Source organism: Lutjanus erythropterus, chromosome 19 (genome assembly GCF_056507025.1).
Source record: "Lutjanus erythropterus isolate fLutEry1 chromosome 19, fLutEry1.hap2, whole genome shotgun sequence".
NCBI classification, from domain to species: Eukaryota; Metazoa; Chordata; class Actinopteri; order Lutjaniformes; family Lutjanidae; genus Lutjanus; species Lutjanus erythropterus.
In genome coordinates, this window is record NC_139335.1 from 17,068,688 (window position 1) to 17,089,565 (window position 20,878).

Sequence of the window (20,878 nt, forward strand, 5' to 3'; positions counted from 1 at the left end):
TTCTCAGGAATATATTCGAGCATCCTCACCAGTTGATAGTCCAAGTAGAAAATATGAAATTGAAGAAACAGCATTATATTTCAGCATAGACACTGTTAGTAGTATAAATAAAACTCTTATTTTAAATGATATGATTTACTTTTGAGAGCTATATCATTCTTCTTCAAACATCCTCAGTTTGCATAAAGACATTTCTAGTAACACATGAAATGAAAAAAAGGTAGAACATTACTCTGAGTGTCATGTCAGATAAAACTTTACTTTCACAAGTCAGAATTAAGGTTTTATACGCACCACTGTGCTTCATATATTTTACACATGGAGTCAAAAATGGTTCAAAATAATCACAGATCAAAACAGTCATTTATTGTAAGTGAGTAACAGTGGATACAGTTGGTACTCTCCAAGGCGATTAAAATAGTGAGTTAGCTTTGAAGGGAAAAATATGTACAAATGGAATGTGTGTATGTGTGGTTTCTGTTGTTACATGTTTGATATTTACAGATGAGGTATCATTGGTGTATTAACTGCAATGTACTGAGAAATATCCTGCAACATCAAACTAAGATATGTAGCATTTCACCGACCACTTGGAAACAGTAAATGTAATGAAAATATAAATGCAGTAAAAGTAACACTGCTAATATTTAAAAAAGAAATAGTGGTTTATCAAGGAGTGTGACATTTTTTCCAATGCCCTGTCAGTGAAAGCGTAGTCATTTCTATGTCTTGCCTTGTCGTGTAATAAATACATTTCTTTCATAAAAGAAATCCGTAACTGTTGTATTTCAAATCAACAGAAACTATAAATATCAGCTTATTCTTTTCCACAAAACATAAACAAAGTCAAAAATGATATTCAAAGGCATTATTTGCTTTCCCTTTGGTACATAGTTCTCTTCTAACTTCCATATAACGATAACATTAACATACAAGCATGAAAATGTTTAATGGTTTAATAACTAAGCCATTAAGTGTGGGTAGCTTACATATTGGCAGCACTGTGTTCATGTCGGCTTCTACTCCTCAACAAAACAGTTCATGTGCTGCATGTCATGTTGATTCCACTGAGGCAGAATTCAGTTGGCGGACATTTTGGGGCTCTTCCATTGGCACTTTTGGCCACGCCGAGGTAAACTGTACCACGCTGATTTGCATTTCCATTACCACTTTCAACACACCGATGATGGATCTTCTCTGGAGTGGGGCCAAACATGACCGACCTGTGATGGCCACCCTTTCAAATAGGTGTGCGTTGTGGTACTCAGCACATCTGTGCAGCGGCCCAGAGAGAAAGATGTTTTTAAAAGTCTGGGTGTTTAGCTTTCAGTATTTTTGTAGCTTCAAAGTGAATCTCTGTGGTTTGAAGTTTAGTTTTTCTCCTATGTCGCTCTCCGTACTTTCTGTTCTGTGTTTGCTTTCGGTTGTATAGGAGTTTAGTTAAAACCCAAAATTTCCTGATTTTGCAGCTTCAAAGTAAAAGTGAGTGACAAAATAACAGGGACTTTTATTGTGAAAAATTGGGACAGGAAATGAAAGTGTTTATACTGTTTTCCAGCTGCTCAACTTGGGCTAACCTTGTCTTCAGTTAAAAGACAACTTCGGGCGAGTAGCCCTGCTGTAATGGAGCTGCAAATCCTTGCCATGCTGACGTGCTGGGTCAAACTGAGTCAAGCCAAACCAGCACATGTGTATGGAAAAGGGGTATTCATGTTCCTCTACCCCGTCCCTGAGAACATTAGTCCTGTGGAGCATTAAACAATCTCTCCTGGCTTTTATCTGAGCTATGACAGGGATCTCCTCTGTTAGTCCCAGCCAAAGTCTTGACCACTCATCTGGTAGAAACGGTGGTTGAAGGGCCTGTAGAAGTCTCTGAGTCTCTGCAGGACCTCAGAGGGGATCTGGGGGTGGGGTCTGCCCTTAGACTTTCCAAGGCAGCGAGGTCTGCTGCTCCCCTCGGGCTTCTTCAAGCAGGGAAAACCTTTGGTCTGGTTGAAGTAGAAATGTTTGTCCGAAACGACCCTTTTCAGACCCAGAAAGTCCTGAACACGTCCCATCTCCCCGGCCGGATCAGACACCAGCCGCTCACCGCTAACAAACAGAAAATGAGACAAGGGGAAATGCTGGAGCCAGTTCTCCAGATGTTTGGCGTAGAGGCCGATGCGCACAGCGCTCCATGTGGTGTCAATCAGACCTGTGGAGGAGTTTTTCAACGCCAGGCTCTGGAAGGATGGAAGGCCTGGGTTCTTGGACAGTGTCTGGGTGTAGTCAGATACAGCCCGTGTCACAGGATCTCTGACCACCACAATTAGCTTGGTTTGGCAGTTCATCGTGCAGACACGGCTTGGAGCCTCCTTTGTGACAAAGTAGCTGGGAGTTTTCTCCATGGTTATCTGGCCATCCAGCGTCCGAGGCATCAGGTTCCTAAATGAAAAAACAAACTGGTCAAACACAGAACTCTGATTCATCTCTCAAAGCCATAATGGTGAAGACTTAATTTTTTTGTCCACTGGGCAGCTGAACAAGCTGTAAACAATACTGACATATTACTAGTGGTGCAAAGGAACGTAGTTGCTCCGTGGTCTGTATCAACCCTCTCGGTTCGGCCTAAATTTAACTATCTTAATGTGAAATACAGTTTTACTGCTGCTGTTACTTTTCAAAGAATAACTCCATAAATCTCAATGCAGAGTTGCCTAAGAAAAGACAAGACAGATGCATGCTGTGATTTACTCTTAAGCGTAATCCTGTATGACACAGAGTCATGGAAAACAGGAAAAGTATCTGATTTAAAAGCTTTTGCCTCCATTGAATGACATTCTGTTGGCTGTGACGTCAGGCATTTTAAGTGATGTCTTGTGATTATGTGATCTGTTGCACCCCTTTATATTACCATGGTCACACAAAGTTGATATGGCTAATGGGCTGGCAAAATGTCACCAAACATATCCAGCAGACACAGAGTCAAATTAGCGTGTGTTTAGAGTTGCGTTTGTGTCCAGTTGATGAACATAAATCCAAAGTCGCTCTCTTTTAGCTCTGTTTTTGGTTCCAACTAACTCCTGAAGAAAATATCAGGCTCTTAAACTGCTAAATGCTCCACCGTGTTCACCAGCTAGTTAACTTTGCATGCTACATTTGGAAACAATGCCAATGAGAGTGGTGAGTGTGAACCAAAATGGTTAAGCTGTGGGCTGTAAAATAAAAACAATTAGCTAAAAGAAAAAACACTGAGGCGAACTGCAGAGTTGGGTGATACCGCACTATGAACAACCCCTTTCATACATACATTACTTTTAATTCTCAATATAAAAACAATAATGAATGCAGCTTTAAAAAAGTGAAAATTACACAATTAGGGTATGATTTGTGCAACTGGTTAAACTCTTTAAACTTTAAAGCAGAAACCTCAGGTCTGATGTAATGTCCCGTCTGCCAATTCAATCACATGTGGGGTACAAATTCTAATTTAATGATTCCAGTAAATAGATCATCAAGAGATAATGCAAACACATTATAAACATCAAACATTAAAGCATCCTAAAATCTGTGTGATTAAAGCTTCATACACTGGAGTGTGTTTATGTACCAGGGCCCCAGACAGCTCACTGTAAGACCTGCACAAAAGGACCATCCACTCACTATGGGCCTGATGAGTCAAAACCACAAAGCCTCAAGAACTACTTAACAGCAATTTCCTACAGACCCCCCCTTCTTCCTGCAAGAGCAGTGTCCCCCCTCGCCACCCTCATCTCCCCTACGGGTTCTTACAAGGACCCAAACAGAACAAAGTGTGCAGGAAGTGCAACCAGGATGGTAAGCTGCTGAGCTCAGCTAGTGTGTAAAACATGTGGCTGCAATGAGGAGAGATGCTACTTAGAGTATGCCAGTAAAAAGGCACGTGCTGTGTGCTACTACTGCAGAGATTCATTTTGCAAAGTAATCTGATGTATATTACAGGGATAGTTTGCAATGTTGGTTGGTTTTTATATTGTGTGTTTGAACTTGGCTTTGTTTCTAAGTTTCTTCTCTACTTTACAAACTGTGTGCACCTGCTGTCCTATAAACTCTGAGAACTTTCTCTGTCATCAATTTGAATTGACAGCATCTTCCCACAGTTCAAAGCATCTGGCATCTGTCCGGCCTGTTACACAGACTGGTTTTATTTCAGCACTCTCTGGCAAAAAGGCATTGTGGCTATTCCATACAGCCGGCGATTGTTTGTGTGTTTACATTTGACATGGACAGACTGCGTGAAGGAAAACTGTGGCGGACTTGCATTTCAGAGGCAAGTTGTATTGCATGACATGGATTATGAGCAATGTTTAAAACAGCAAATGAATTGTCTGTAGTTCATTTACTCAACACATCTTATACTGTGTCACTGGAAACAGAGAGCTTTCATGTGGCTTCCTAAGAAATAGAAAAGTAATGGAGCCTGTGTGCTTTATTTGTTTCAGACTGGAAGTCTGCATAGAGTCCAAATGTCAACGACGAGAGGCCACTCAGAAGTCACTCATGGACATCCAAGAAAAATGTATTTAAATTTTGCCTGTTATTTTTGTGAGGTTTTTCTGTGGTCAAAAATTGATTTGATGATCATTAAATAAAAAACAAAAACATAGTCTTCATAAAGTAACAGTTCAATAGCCCCATTGTTTGTTTTTAAAATGAAAAATCAATGCAAAAAGAAAAAACTAAAATGCACAATTGCCACGTAGGAAGACTGACTGCAACTGCGTCCAGTGTGCACCCTGCCAACATTATTTAGATCTTTACATTGCAGCCAAGAGAGGTTAAGTTTGGCAAAGCATCAACTAGAGCCCTGCATCGGGTCAGGTACTTGCGGGTACCCACAGAGTAATGGGTAAACAAAGAATTAAAAAAAATTTAAATTAATTCATGGATTTGGGATGAAAACAATGAACTAATTTTAGGTGAAAACAATAGTATAACATGTACATTACAATAACAGTTTTTTTCCCTGGATAAATCAGAAATTTTAAATTTAAATCTGCTATTAATATCAAGTCTAATCAGCTGCCTAGATTTTATTATATAAGTCTATAACATCCTTTGAACCCACGTCCTGCCAAATGGGACATCACAGTTGGAGCTGACATTTGGGAGAAATTTGGCGTGATCAATAATGTTGTCAGTGGCATTTTGATAGCCGCAAGCAAGGCACATCATTTCCAGGCGAGTCCGGATTTGGTATAAAGATAATTGCTGGTGATTCTGGTACTCAGCTTTGTGGGTGTGGGTTTGCAAAACCCGGTCCGTGCAGGGTTCTGGTGTCAATGTGTGTGCAGAGCAGGGCCGATGAAACTGACCCTCACCCTCCGTCCAGAAAGGGATTTTGCTGAGGCCGGCCAACACTAGCATTACATTTGCAACACGCCATTGTGGGCCGGTTCTGGCCACCTTACTCCCTTTTCCGAGGGAGGATGTTTGTGTGTTTTTGAGTATGTTCAGTTAAGTTGTATACTGTTTGATTTAGTATTTTAAGTTAATGTCCAGTTGTCAGTGTTTACTTTGTGACTTTAATTTGTTAATAAAGATGACTTTGTTTGCCTTAGTTTGCCTCCCTTCTTTTTCCTGGGTAACTTTAAATGATTGTTACCCGTTCATCTCCTGGACCACCATTTCAGAAGGTAACAATATGTTGGCTCGTCCAGGATTTGATCCCGGCACCTCTCGCACCACAAGAATCATTCAAATCAATCAAATTCAACACACGATTCACGTTCTATTATCATATTCTATGAGTGTGTGGAATGAGAGCGTTCCCAGAAATGTTAGTGTTAAGTGTTAACTACATTTAGAGTGATTCAGAAACTACAGACTCCGTAAGATGATTTTGAAGTTCTTCAAAAGTTAGGCAAAGTATTTAGACTGCCTTACTTAACTGGCATAATCTAATGGAATATGTTAAAAAAAATTATACATCAGGGCATGTACTCATTAATCTGTAGTGGAATAAGTTTTAAAAGTAACCCTCCCAACTCACACAAGAGTCCGTGACCATGAGTGCGAAGGGGAAAATAAAAGACTCTGAAGTTGCTCTTGTGTAAGTTTCGAGTTTCCCTCTGTACTTAAACTGAAACCATTTCAGTCCACCCCCATTAAATGATCCCCATAATAAAAGACCATTAATTGATTATTATCCAACTACAAGAGCTGCAAATGGCCTGTTGCTGCCTGTCTGTCCCCTGTTTATCTGTGTCTAATCAATACGTCTGTCTCTATATGACGGATTGTTCACTGTGTGCCCTTGCGTGTGTGTGTGTGTGTGTGTGTGTGTGTGTGTGTTTGTGCACACACACACACACACAGAGGTGTCAGTGTTTACTGATGAGAAACTGAGCGCTCGTCTCCTTCTCTGTCCTGTCCTCTCTCATCCATGCTCTTGCATTTGTCCTTCACTCCTTGACATAAGTGTCGCTTCAGTAATTGACCGTAAGTTGTCTTTCCATACTTATGAATAGTTAATGAATTGTGGCTTGCGCCCCCCTCGCTCCTCTCTCCTCTGGTCCCTATCTCCCTCATCACAATCTGTCTCATTATCAGAGAATCAATAACAGCCACTTTCTGTCATAAATCTGTTGCTGTATGTGGTGTCAGGAGAAACTGTAAAACGATCAGGGATGATTAATTTCTTGTCAATTTTCTCATGCATGTAAATCTGTTGTTGTATTTTATATGTTTTACAAATGCAGTCCTCTCATTTAACTTAAAGCTTCTACATAAGCAGTAAGGTGCTTACACCTTAGACTTGTACCTAGAACCCCAACATAAAGCATTATAACTAGAACCATCAGGAAAAGGGTCCATTCAGAACCTCCTATGAGAGGTTCTAGAGGAGAACCCTTCTATGGCACAATGGTTTCTACCCAGAACACTCTGTGTGAGTTCAATCCAGAACCTTTCCACCTTCTAAGGGTGCTAACAGGAACCCATCCATGGGGCTCTGCAGAAAACACTTTTGGGTTTTATCTAGAACCGACACAGAGAGTTCTTCTGAGAACACTTTTATATTCCAGAGGTTTTTAACTAGAACCCATCGAGGGTGCTGCACAGAAAAACATTTTATATTTCAAGGGTTTTATTTAGAACCCTCTCGTGGGGTTCTACGTAGAACCATTTTATATTATGGTACAAAGAACCACTGTCAAAAGAGTTCTTTGAGGATTTCAACAGTCCTTTGCTCTTCCAAAAAGTTTTTTGCCTGGTTCTACCAAGAACTTGATGAACCGGTTCTTCAAAAGAGACTTGTTGCAGAAGCAAATTTTTCTGGATAGAACCTTAAAAATAAAATGAAATTAAAATGATCTAAATTAAAATCTCTTTCTCCTTGTTAAGTGGCTCATGTACGACCCACTGTAACTTTGCCTGTGAAAAAATAAACACAGACTCGTTTCATCTGATTTCAGGAAGAATCCAACCAGGTGGCAGACATTAAGAACAACTACAGAGAAATAGTAATCTTCTGGCAGATGGTCATATCGAGGCCTCAATAATAAACTGAGTCTGTTTCTTAAGCAGTTAAAAACTCCATGTAGCGGCTTTAAGATAAAATGCTTTTCAGTCTACTGCATCTAAATGTGCAAAGAGAGCAACTCAGAGCACGAAGATGTTTTCTATTTAGCTCAGTATTGGAAAGCCTTGCTGACTAGCCACATTAGTCTGGAACTCCCTGCTGCTTAAAGGATGTAGCGCTTTTCTTCCCTGAAGTGCTACAGCACTGATTACACCGCTGATATGTTCGAGGCAGTCTGGATCAGAAGATTAAATACTAACCCTGGTAACGAAGATGTGGCCAACAGACTTCCTGCCCCCAAGATTATGGCTTCTCCTGCTTAAGTGCTGCAGCAACATCCCCTGTAGTGCCATAACAAAAGGCATTCTGCACAGAAAATAGAGCTGATGGTACACAAAAAGATACTAAAAACCCAATTATCCTGTCATTGTCTAAAACAAAAACAGACCTCAAATTCCATGGATTATTATATTAATTTACTGGACCATCTACGCTGAACACTGACCTGCTGAAGGAGACTTCTGCTCTGGCAGGCATCTGTGCATCCAAATGCTTTCATAGTTGAGACCCAATTAATGAGGCAGTGGAAAATCAAGGCCGTAAAAATTATGAGAGCAAACAACAAACTGAGTGCAAACATTTCACAGCAGTGCTGCTATGCTCAGAGGGTGACAGAAGCAGCCTGCGGGCCACGGACGTCCCGTCAGGCTGACGGGATGAGTGTGGGAACCTCGATTTACACCTCCATGCCTGGATGAAACGTTTGTTGCTATTTCCCTCTGACCAGAAAACAACAGGAAAACAACATATCACTCTTGCTCTTGCTTGCTTTGCTAGAATGTGCAGTTTTGGGGAAACCACTTAAAACTGTGGTGCTGTATTGTACTTAGCTGTTCTCTGTATCTGTATGTTCTATGTTATTTGTGTGTGTACTTGTACTCATCTTAAATACTCTCATAAAAATAGCTTACCCTCAAAAAGCAGTTCGACTACTTCTAAGCTACACACAATCTGAGTCTGGAGTCTCATATTGTTACATGGAGGTACAACTGCACTGACTCTCAGAAGCAACAGGGACTTCAATGCGATTAAACTACCACCCAACTACTGCAATTTGAACTCCATAATTAACACCCTAACACTGAGAATATACATGATGATATTTTGTTAAGTAGAATTATTTACTTTCTGCCCATATCTGCCCATTAAATATAAGGCAAAAAATGGTTAGCTTAGCTTATTATAAACAGGGACACAGTTAACTTGGTTCTGTCCTTTAGCAGCATAATAAATACACCAATCAGCAAACATTAAGCCTCTTATGATTCAAACAAAAGCAAACAAAAATAACAATTGGTGGCTCTCCAATAACTGGCAACCTCACAGTGATGACAAGTCCTAACTCCCAACAAAACTGAAACACTGATTTTTACACGTTGTTAACGCAAACAAGATATAACATTTACAGTGAACGTTGGTTAACTTTTGACTTAGCCACGCTAGCAGTTTCCCCCTGTTTCCAGGCTTTATGCTATGCTAAGCTATCCAGCTGCTGAGAAATCAAAACAGTATCATCTAATTTTCCCAAAATGTCGAACTACTGCTTTATAGAAGCTTCCACATCAGGGACCTGGGCTTGGATCTGAGTTCTTGACCCCAAAGTAAAGTTCAGTGTGATTAGTGGGAACACTGCGTACCGTACTCTAGCATCATTGATCTGAGTCTGGGTCCACTTGAAAAAGGTGGTCTCGAAAACAAGGAGGTGGCCTGTTATTGGGATCTTGCCTTTGGCTGGCTTTTCAATACCATAGCAACAACATAAACAAATACTGTGTAGATAATGGTTGAAGTGTACTCAGGTACAAGACAACATTACTAATGTGAAAGCTGACCGGCGGGTGAGTCAGGGCAAATGTACTCAGGCACAGTACGAAGCAATTGTAACTAATGTGAAAACACCGTAAGTATAACAGCACAGTGACAAAGCATGAAGGTTCGGTCGATGCGATACTACCCAAAACCCTGCACACACAAGAGGACTCATCATTGTCTGTGGGTTACTAAGGGCAAATGCCGCCATGCTGTCTGTGTGCTCTTTGTCTAAACAGAAACCTGAGCATGCAACAAGGCCTCAAAGTGTCACGGGTGCCAAAGTTGGAAAGAAACACCAATCAGCATGCATAAAACCAAACGTAGCCCGAGGATGAGCTTTGAGACGGAGCAACAAAGTTATAAACTTATATTTCACAACAGCAAGTGACACAGAGCTCAAGGAAAACACGACACACTCACACTAAACACTTGATGGGAGAGCCTGGAGGTGAACTGTTGGCGCTTTTATCACCGCCCATCACCTTTCTCTCCATGGGCAGAGAGAGGAAGTGGATTGTTTGATCGCTCTGGGAAACCACATGACTGGCAGAGACTTTAAATACTTCGCTATCAGATTATTTTTTTCTTCTGAATAATGATGCCATAATGGAGGGAGGGAGGGTTTTCTCGACAGGGGGTTAGCCGAAGTGCTATACTTCCACAGAGACTACGGCATTTTACATTTTTATCTTTGGTGGTTTACAGCAGGATACCAGTACAATGACTTTGAATGTGTGTGTAATAGAGTGGGTGAGTGGGGGGTAAAATCATGCACATGTGTGTGCGTGTGTGGCCTTCTCTATAAAGAAATGAAATACTTCTTGTTGGTCAGTGGCTAATTAGTGACTGCAAACCGTCTGAGCGTCCAGCCATAATTAGGAGTCTTACCAGGATGTCAGCATTTGGCACATGAAAGTCTCAGTGACACTAGATAGATGGATGGATGTGCTTTGAAAATGTCCTGCATGCTAATACCAAAACAATAGTTTTGTTGCACTACTTTATTGCAGATTTGCTCATTGCAAGTTATCAAATTCAAAGCTTATTTCATTCATTCTGCTAAATTAATAGTTTTTACAGAAGAAAAAAACGGGAAAGAGAAATAAAGGGAAAAAAGGAGGGATCCTTCTGTACTCTCTTTATTTCAATTCATTTATTAATTTTTTTTAAATTCCAGTCCATCTACTTCATTGACCCATGTACTTCTCTTTTGTATGAATTCCTCTTCTCTGTTTCTCAACCTGTAAGGTGGAGTTAGGGCTTAAGTAGAAAAATATGCAAATGCAAAATGACTGTGTACATCTGGAAATCAGTCAAAGAATAAGTCAACAAGTCTGATTTTAGCCTGATGCTAAACAGAACATTATGATTTTGGCTCTCTTGGTCATTTATCACAGTTGTGAGAATCAGATTTTAAAATGTGGATCCATTCAAACTATGTAATTGTTGACTATGTGTGATAAAACACTTGGAAATATTTCCATAGCATAATCCTGTGTATTTTCAACTTTGTGTTATTCTTTTCTGGAAATAGCAGCACAGCTATAAGCATGACTACCAAGTGTCTGAAACATTTCATTTTGGCCAAATGAAACAAACCATTATTTCTTCACACAGTATTTTCCTCACTTGCTAACTGCAGTCCAACATAACTGAAACCTCTGCGCGATTTTACAGGCGCCCCTAAATGCACCACAATGCACCTCAAATTATTATAATTTCCACCATATGGGGTGTGAGTGTGGGTCTTTTCAAACCTTATAACATCACCTAGACCCAACTCCGGCCCAAACCCACCACCATTAAAACACAATACAACTCAGAACTACAGCGACCACTTCCTGGTCTGCTACACCAATCAGTCGTGTTCTGCCTCTATCACTAATGGCCTCAGGGCTGGACACAGAATGAGGTGTCGGGAAAATCACCCTCACTCTGGAAAACTTTGCCCCATGGGTATTAGAGTCCACTTTCACCATTTCAGCTGTCACAAATCCTCACTGACATGGTAAGTATTTGAATATGACCTACTAGGAAATGTTTAAATGCAGCAACAGGATGATTTTAAAGGTGAAACAAAGCGCAGCAAGTCTCACCTACAAGGTCTAGCATATACTGTACATTAAAAAACAACAACAACAACAAAAACTTAAAACATTTTGTTGCATTAATATTTTGAATTTAATGTTCTTGATATTTTCACAGGTACTGTGAATGTCACTGTTATTGCCCCTGGTGGGACTGACTTACTGCAGTCTTTTGTTATGTATGTAATTTCCCCCATCTTTGCTGCATTCAATTAAAAGAAAATTAAAAGATACAACCTAGTGAGAGACATCGATCAGGCATGGCAGAGCGCTACACAATATTTAATCACCCTGTACACCAACAGAAACCAGAAACTCCGTTGATAACATCCTAAATATTACTTTTCATTTTTGTAGTGATTTTGTCAGAACTGTATTTATAAAGGGAAAAGGATAAAGAAGGTTCTGTGGCTTTATTTTGGCAGATCATCATCTTTCTGATTTGGTGAAATTGATCTAGACTGACACTGATATTAGATTGAAAGAAGCACGTCAAAAATGAGCCATCCTGAAGACCATTATATAAATTAATATTATTTTTGTGACCTGTTGTCGTCACTTCATATGCTTAGTTACAAAAATCTATGTCTTTTTAAGGACTAGTGTAATTTCTCCTTGCCCTTGCACTGCTGCCCTTAAAGGATTTCTACTATATTTTAATAGCAATCCGATCAAGCATGGCCTTTGGTGTCAAGACTGTAGGTCAGCCAATTGACAAGCTTTCAAAATATTGATGGAACTTGTGGTCTGGTGTTTTTCCTCAAATAGAAATGAAGAAAGATTTCTTTTATGTATTTCTATTCTAGGATGTTCTGTTGGCTGTTGGATCCAGAGCTGTGTAATGGATTAGCACAAACACAGCGTTCATCTCTTTTTAATATAACAACAACAACAAAAAATGTGCTAATTTTAACGTCATCAAGGAACTCAAAAGAAAAAAGACTTATGAGTTACTGGTTCCAGCCCACGTCATGGTGACAAAGCCATGACAATCAGAACCATTGTGCCATGGAAAGCTGAGGTTTTTCAGTTTTCTGTGGTGGCTCTCAAGTCCCATATGAAACCCATCACTCCATGAAGTCCCGTTAAAGCCATAAAACAACACAGAAATTCATTAAATCTCTGCCTCATTTTGGATGCAATATTTGCGGCTTTTCCATTCCCGTAATGGGCTCATATGCACACATGCAAACGAGAGAAGGGTTTGGATGGAGAGACAGACTGGGTGGAGAGGAAACAGAGAGGGAAGACTGACTGGATCACTCAAGATAGAAGCAATGGAAAACACTCACATGAATGAGGTCTAAGCTTTTCTTACAGAAGACAATACTGCTGGAGCAACATGCTGTGTCTATGAAGCATGCAGATCGCCACTATCTGACAGCAAAGACTCAATGTATGACACACGACTCTCATCCATCTGCTAAAATCGCTTACAATTTGTGCTTATTTCTCCGTCCAAGACATGTGGGCAGCAGGCGGATAATCACAACTGTTGTCAGATATGCTAATCTGAAATGTGTCTTTGGCAGAGGCTTTGTTTTTTTTATTACTTAATATGATTAACAATTTTCTGATTTGGAGTCATTTGAACAAGTTTTTCAGCCCAGTCTCACACTAAAGTGTGCAACAGACCTGCCAAGCCACTATAGCAGCGGTTCCCAACCTTCTTCCTTCAGGGAAACCCCTTTTCTATCAGGAGTAAACTGTCTAAGTGACATATTTTATGTATATTTCATATTATATTCAACGCATTACAATAGCAATACAGAACAACTGACAAACTGTATGAATAACCCAAGTAGTGAACACAATGACTGCAAGAAGTTTGTGCAGAACGAGTGATTTGGATGAATTATAAGCAGATTATTTCCTGTGAATGTTGCATCAGAGATGAGGTTTAGTAACTTTTAATTCAATTATCTCTCTGTATTATGTACTTCTTAAAATTATTTAGCATATATTATAGAGCATATTATATTAAGAATTGAGTAAATTGGTGTAGGGAGGAGGCCAGGGTGGGTGGATGAGTTAAAATGCAGGACTTTCCCACAGCAGACCAGGTTCAGTTCCTGTGTAAGGCAAACAAGCTGATTGTTGTAAGGAAGTGTTTATTTTAACCCTCGCCATCTTGCAGATGTTTCAATGTCAGACTGCATTTCCAACACATTTTTGGTTCCTATGAAGCTGACCAAACTGTGGCCACCATCTGAAATGATTCTCAGCAAGCTTTTTATTTGAAAATCCAACTGGGCTTTGCTGCATATTTATTATTGCTAACCAGAGAATGAGGGTGTGTGTACTTTTCATGCACAGGCAACGTATGTCACACCGTCACAGTGGACCGGTGCTTTGGCATGAGACCGAGTCAAGTTTTTATATTGATTATGGCTGAAACACAAGCATGCAAAGGTCGTAAAGGAGGGGGGAGTCAATAAAACAATAAGACGATGTGGGTTAATTGGTGCTATACTAAGATTAAATTAATGAGCTGCTGAAATTATTCATATCCATGTGCATCACAGAAATATGATCCTGTTGACCCAAGGGCTGCAGAAGAGGCGGTGAATTTCAACAAGATGAAATGTCATGGTTGCTTTTCAGACCCCGTCATACACAGCAGCCTCATCAGGTTAGAAAGCCTGTGTGTGTGTGTGAGTGTGTGTGTGTGTGTGCACACTTCCATATGTGACAGTGAGTTCACTGTTCACTGACAGTCAGGTGAGGAAGACTTGCTTGTTCCACATGAATGACTTCTTGCTGTCACTGACACACACACACACACACACACACACACACACACACACACACACACACACACACACACACACCGCCCACTGCTCTCTGTGACTTCCAGCAGCTTCTCTGTGGGTCACTGCAGATGACAGCAAACAGATTTTTCCCAATTTCTGAGATTCAGTGACATCAGGGGAATCATCTTTCAGTGATTTCACCCTGGATCACGTTGCTGCTGTTTCTATTGTTGTTGTTCATCCTTCTAATTCTTCTCCACCTCGAGTTTCATCTAAGTTTACTTCTGTCCTAAGTAAAAAACAGTAGATCACACCCATTAGGACTGCAGTCATTTGTTAAATCACAAATGCTGAGACATTTTTTCATCATAACCTTTAAGCTGATTATAGATACAGGAAATTTTAGCATTATTTTATATTGCACATATGGTCTTTCTCCTTCTGTTTTTCTTTTGTAAATATTATGATTAGAACCTGAATACAGTAATAGATTGATCAATCAAGAGGCAATTAATTATTTTTGATAAATCGATGAATCTTAAAAAAAAAAAAGTAAGTAAAAATACACAAAGCATTTAGTGGTTCCAACTTTCTTAAAGCTAAGATTAGTTGCTTTTCTTTGTCATATATATTAGAAAAAAAGGAATATTTGGAGGTTTTATGCTGTTTGCCAAGCTAAGCAAGCAATTTGAATACATCACAAAGCAGAAATATGCAATTTATTTGCTGTACTAAATGATAAAATGACCAGGATATGTCACCAGAGATTAAGGAAACATGCTAATGAACATCTGTTTTTGTTTGCCTGTTTCATGTTAATTGGAGTTCAAATTTATGCCAAATGTTCACTAAATGAGTAAATGTCTGTCCTCAAGTTCGGGGAGGAGGGGGCGGGGGTAAACAACTCACTTCAACCATGAACTGTATATTAAATACAATTTCAACCTATTTAATATATAGTTTGTGGCTCCAGTTCGCCATTTGGACCACAGGACTCATTTTTTGATGTACAGTTGTTACATATTGCTTCTTTAAGTTGATTATTGCTGTAGAAAAGTTTGGTATCATTTTATATAGCACATGGAGCCATTCCTCTTCTGTTTTGCTTGTCTACATATTATGATTAGATCAATTACCTGATTAGTATACAGAAAATAAACATAAATTAATTTGATAATTAACTAATTAGTTGCTTATGAACTGAGTATGTTTATTTTTTAGGCTGTTAGTTGAGCTAAACAAGCAAATTAAACACATTACCATGATCTTAAATTATAAGATTCATAATTTAACTAAGAAAATAATGTTGAAAATTAGCTGCAGCTGCTACTACGACTGATCTAACTTTCACAGACTGTGTTGGTGTTATAGCACTAACAAACCAACAGCATTAAAGCATAACAGCTTTACAACACCAGTCAGGCTAATTAAAACACACAGAAACACACATAAAACATGGCATGGAAACACCAGGTCTGCCACAGGTATTTCCACATGAAGACATCATCCACACTAAAGCAAGAGGACGGAGAAGTGAAGCTAGACGAGAGGGAAGGTTGAATAAAATAGACAGTTGAATAAAAGAGGACAGATGGATGTGGGAAGAAGGATAAATATGTTACGGGATAGAGAGCAGAGATGAGAAGGGTAAAAGAAGAGCTGTGGATAAGGGAGCAGCGTGCTAACCTGTATGTGTATGTGGTGCATGTGTGTGTTTATGGGAAAAATAGAGAGGAAGCCTAGCAGCATGCTAAAATTATCTAGTGGTGAAAGTGTTTCCATGTGTCCTTATGTTCTCAGTTAAAACACAGCTAAGGGGGGTTAAAAAAAGTCAAGAGAAGATTAAATTACACCAAAGCATTTGTTTATCAGTGCTTCTCATCCTGCCAAACACTTTTAAAGGTGCAACGTGCAACATTCAGCTTCACTAGATGTCAGCAAACTACTATTTGCTATGTAAAGATAAAGTAGATACATGCATGCAAGACGCACTGTCTTCCTCATGTCCATTTTCAACATAATGACATGCTGATGAGTAATTTTCCCATATTACAACTAATCCTACATTTCTGAAGACATTTAAAGTGATAAAATAGGTGATGTAGTATGAATCTTGATTCATATTTGATCAACACTGCCTAGTTTGACATGAGTTTCATGAGACTCCACTGGAAACCTGAGTCAAAATAGTGGCTTCCTGCTGACAACGTAACTTGTATTACAGCTAAACAGTACACTAAAATACGTTTCTGACAACATTTTAAGCAAGAAATAAGCAATGTAGTATCATAATCTTGATTCATATTTGATCAGCACTACATTGTTTCAGTCTGATCTGAGCTTTGGGAGTCTCCATTGGAAACCAGAACCAAAATGGGGGCCACTTGGGTACACTATTGCTAGAATTATAGCTAAATGTTAATCTAAAATTTGTCTCTAGAAACAATTTAAGCAACACGTAAGCAATGGATTGTCATAATTTTGATTCACATTTGATCAGCGCTGCATAGTTTGACAGTTGGATCTGAGTTTAGTGAGTCTCCATTGGAAACCAGAGCCAAAATGCCGGCCACCTGTTCACATTATATCTCGTATTGCAACTAAGCAGAACACTAAAACGCATTTCTGAAAACATTTTAAGTGCTAAGTAAGCAATGTAGTGACATAATCTTGATTATATTTGATTTGTGTTGTTTCACAGTCTGATCTGAATTTTGGGAGTCTTACTTGGAAACCTGACCCAAAACGGTGGTCGTTTGGTAACAATATTTCTTGCATTATGGCTAAATGTTACACTAAAATATGTTTATGAAAAAATTTTAGGCGAGAAATAAGGAATGTAGTCACCGCCTAGTTTGACAGTTTGATCAGAGTTTTATGAGTAGTGTGTTTTCAGAGGGTACTTTTCCCCAACTTTATTGATTAAATGAAGCATACATTTGTTTTGGCCTGAGATGCTGGTGGTGTGCTGCCACCTCTGCAGGAAGTAAATGCTGTATACAGCACTTTTAATGCTCAAAGGCCTGAAACTGTATTCTGAATCCTGTGAGAAGTTTGAGCCACAAACTGGGACTTTCTCCAGGAGCTGGTGGAACATCTGGAGATGATCAGTGTTCAGATTCATCCAGTCCTAAATCCTTCTTCTTTAGGGCCTTAAACTACACCCAAATGATAGCTCTGGTCAGCCTGGTCACCCCCAAATCAGATGCTGCCACTGCGACAGTAGCCGATGAACATTTTATGTGCCTCCATATATATATGCGCCCATAAAAAACATAGTTGTGATGTGCAGCCAAGACCTGATATGAATTAATTGTGCCAGTCAATATATGTATAAAACATATTAGAGTAATCACTGTGCTGTCTGCTTAACTCCCACTCAGAACAAGGTGGGAATGTTAATGTCATGTTGAAGTGTATAAATGGTGTTTGGATGACTGTCAAGATGATGAAGTGCTCCTCAGAGACCCCACTAGCCTTTTGATCTACAGTGCTGCATGCAGGGAGAATATTGGTTTATGGTGATGTGAATATATCAGCCACCCAGTGTATGGCTGTCAAGTCTATTGACAAAGAGACATCAGCACTTCTGCACAGGTGACTGCGTGTCAGCAGGGACACCACTGCTGCTCATCTGACCCTTCAGCCTGCACTACATCATCCTGCACTGTCTGATAGAGCTGAGCGATATGGCCTAAATAATATCTTGATATTTTTAGGCTATTTCACGATATACGATATATACCTCGATATACACACGCTCAATAAAATAACATCATAAACTTTCAAATAGAGCAAACTATGATGATCTTATGGAATATGATTAATTTCTGTATTAAACCACCCAATACTGATCAATAATCATTAGTAATGTGGATATAATGATAGTGGTAGGGGTGCACAATATGGAAAAACAATCATACTGCAATTACTTTGACAGACATTGTGATGTGGTTCACAATTAGTAGGAACAGTAATTTTTGCATCACAGTTTTCATTTTCACTGAAAAAACTATTAAAGCCATGATAAAGTGACATTTGTTGCAGTTTGTACCTAACAAACAAACATTTGGAGACCAAGATTTGCAGGACACCGTGGCAGCAGTAAAATATTCCATTGTAATGCTGTTTTGTCACACGTTTTGATATTTGATTTTGTCCGTATGTTATCTGTAGCCTAATTTTACTTTAACTAAGTCATATAGGTCTTTTCGTGAGAGGTGTAAAAAAGTCCAAAAGTCAAGTCTGCCCTCCAGCTTTTATTTTGCTGTCAAAACTGAGCTAAAAGGCGCGCGCATGTGTGTTAGTGTCTTCCTTACCTGTACCACTCCGGTCCTTTATCATAAAACCTGTCGAAGAAGTGCGGCTCCGCTCCGACCGCTCTCACATCCGGATGGATGCGCAGGAACTCCAGCAGGGCGCGGGTTCCTCCTTTCTTCACGCCGATTATAATCGCCTGTGGGAACCTTTTGGTCCCGAAAGTGTTGGACACGGGGATGCCGCTGCCCGGGGCGCTCTCCTTAGCGCTGTCCGTCCCGTGCTGGGGCGGCTGTCCCGGCGCGTCCACCTGCTCTGTGCGGTTCGAGTCGCGGAACAGTCGCGGCGATGGTCGCAGGTCGTCCAAAAAGCGCCGATTATCGTCCAAAATGTCATAATCTAAAGCTTGTTGGCTGTATAAAGCTCTCGGAGCCGAATCGCAGAGTCCGCTGAGGCAGTAGAAGAAGTAAGTGAAGATCAGGACCATGGTAAAAAACACCGAGACTTTGGACAGCGCTTTGCCAAAGTTGAACCTGACTCTGCATCCACTACATCCCATGAGTTGATCTCCTGCTCGGTGCCAAAGGGCCAAGACGGGGACAGCATGCTTCTTCTTCCTACATTGATCAGAGTTGGTACTGTGTTATCTCGCAGAACCTGTTGCGCAGAAGTGAGGCATCACATGGAGAGCTCCTGGTGGATTGGCACAGTGGGTTTGTCAGAAATGATCCTCATAATCTTTTGTCTCTTATATTTTCCAGAAAAACACTAAAATCTTTCCTTGTAATTCGAGAAAGTTTTGTCATTTAACATGACTCGTTTGTTTGCAGTCAGATGAGACTGTCAGCCTGCTGTGTCTGTGCGCTCTGAGGTCTCATTCAAGGTTTCTCCTCCGCTATTCCAACGCCCTTTTTTACAAGTCTCCACCCCTCCCTCCTCAAGCTATAGATAAACATGTCTACATACAGAGGCTCGAGTTGAAGCCCATGTTTTTTTTTTCTATAGGACAAAAATATTTTTCATTTAATACAAATTAGGGTATATGCATTATTAACATACTTCATCTATGAGAAACCACTTGATGCATAACTACTACACTTGGAGAAACGTGGTCTGTATTTCAACACATTTTATCATTATTTGATCGCTTGTGAATTATGTAGTTGAATTTGCAAATATTAAATTATTAACCATTATTAACTTTCACTTCAACAAATTTACTCAGCAATGTTTGATATACAGATTTTCTGGGGGTTACTAAAACTCAAACATTCAAGTTTATCTACAGACAGTAAATTATCTCAAATAAATATTATTAGTTGGTGAAACTTTTTCAAAACATAAGAGTTGCCTTGAAATTTTGAGTTTAGTCAACTTTTCATGTTTACAGTGCAGTCACACTGACAAACATTTATAACATTTAATGGAATGTATTAACTGAGAAATAAATAATTAAAGACTAGCCTTCATCATATTTTGCAGTGTTTTTGTCATTGTGAAAACAAGAAATCATGACTTATTTTATTGTGCATTTGAGACAGTTTTCATCATATATACCTGTTTTCTTCAAAAAATAAAAAGAAGGGTCTCAGGAGAGTTTTAACTCTCATACAATGCATGCTGGGAAGTCTGATTATATGCTGATCATGTTTCTTTAGAATGAGTTGATTGTAAGTTCAATTAATTGCAATGAATAAGTTAATGACCAAAGAAGTTCATTGTAAGTTCATTAATTAGTCAGTAATTAGTTAAGTTATTTTTACCAGTGTTTTTTAACAATATTTATTTCTGTGTAATGTTTTTGTGGAACTTTGTGCCTTGAACAAATAAATCTTGAGCACTTATATGAGCTACAGGCACCTCAGTGTTTTACAAATGTAAGCTGACCCCACAGAGGAAAATCCTCCTTGCCCCTTTGAACCCATTTGATAGATGTCTCAGTCAGCGCTGTGAATAAGAGAAGCCCCGAGGATGTCTATCCAAAACCTCTTGTACTCTCGCTGCACCCTGAGACTCAACACTGCAGCAACGCACAGCCAACATGGTGACATGTCTCCTGACACAAACCTCCAAAACAATGGGCCTGAAGCGAGGAGGGGCCCCTGTGACCGCTCTGCCCCGTAAATACAGTAGGTGAAGGTTGAGTGTGTCACCTTTGGGGCTGTACAGGAAGGATCAGCACCGGGATATTCCCTCGACTCTGTAAAGCTGGTGCAGGTATAGAGTTTCTTCTGGCAAAGAGACAGAGTTCAGACTTTGAACCTGACTAACACACCGAGCGGCTGTGTGAATGGGCAAGGGGATGGAAAGAGAGTGAGAGAAGGTTAAAGGGAACTGAGGTAGATAATCTGTCTGAGAAAGAGGTGCGC

At 39.7% G+C, this 20,878-nt stretch overlaps 1 protein-coding gene across 1 annotated transcript; it reads right to left on the reverse strand.

The window, feature by feature from the left end:
• Positions 1-1,493: 1,493 nt before the first annotated feature.
• On the reverse strand, positions 1,494-19,369 carry LOC146309582 (heparan sulfate glucosamine 3-O-sulfotransferase 6-like). Its single transcript, XM_084743860.1, has 2 exons — positions 18,572-19,369; positions 1,494-2,424 (listed from the first exon to the last, which is right to left on the reverse strand). The coding sequence occupies exons 1-2, from the start codon at positions 19,066-19,068 to the stop codon at positions 1,806-1,808; spliced, it is 1,116 nt and encodes a 371-aa protein (XP_084599986.1). The 5' UTR covers positions 19,069-19,369; the 3' UTR covers positions 1,494-1,805.
• Between the last annotated feature and the right edge of the window lie 1,509 nt (positions 19,370-20,878).

What these genes read in the sequence shown, in the direction of transcription:
- LOC146309582 (XM_084743860.1), bottom strand. Translation starts at nt 19,068, where the DNA reads ATGGGATGTAGTGGATGCAGAGTCAGGTTCAACTTTGGCAAAGCGCTG. An exon ending in AAAGGACCGGAGTGGTACAG is followed by an intron (nt 2,425 to 18,571) that starts GTAAGGAAGACA and finishes TTTTTCATTTAG; the next exon opens with GAACCTGATGCCTCGGACGC.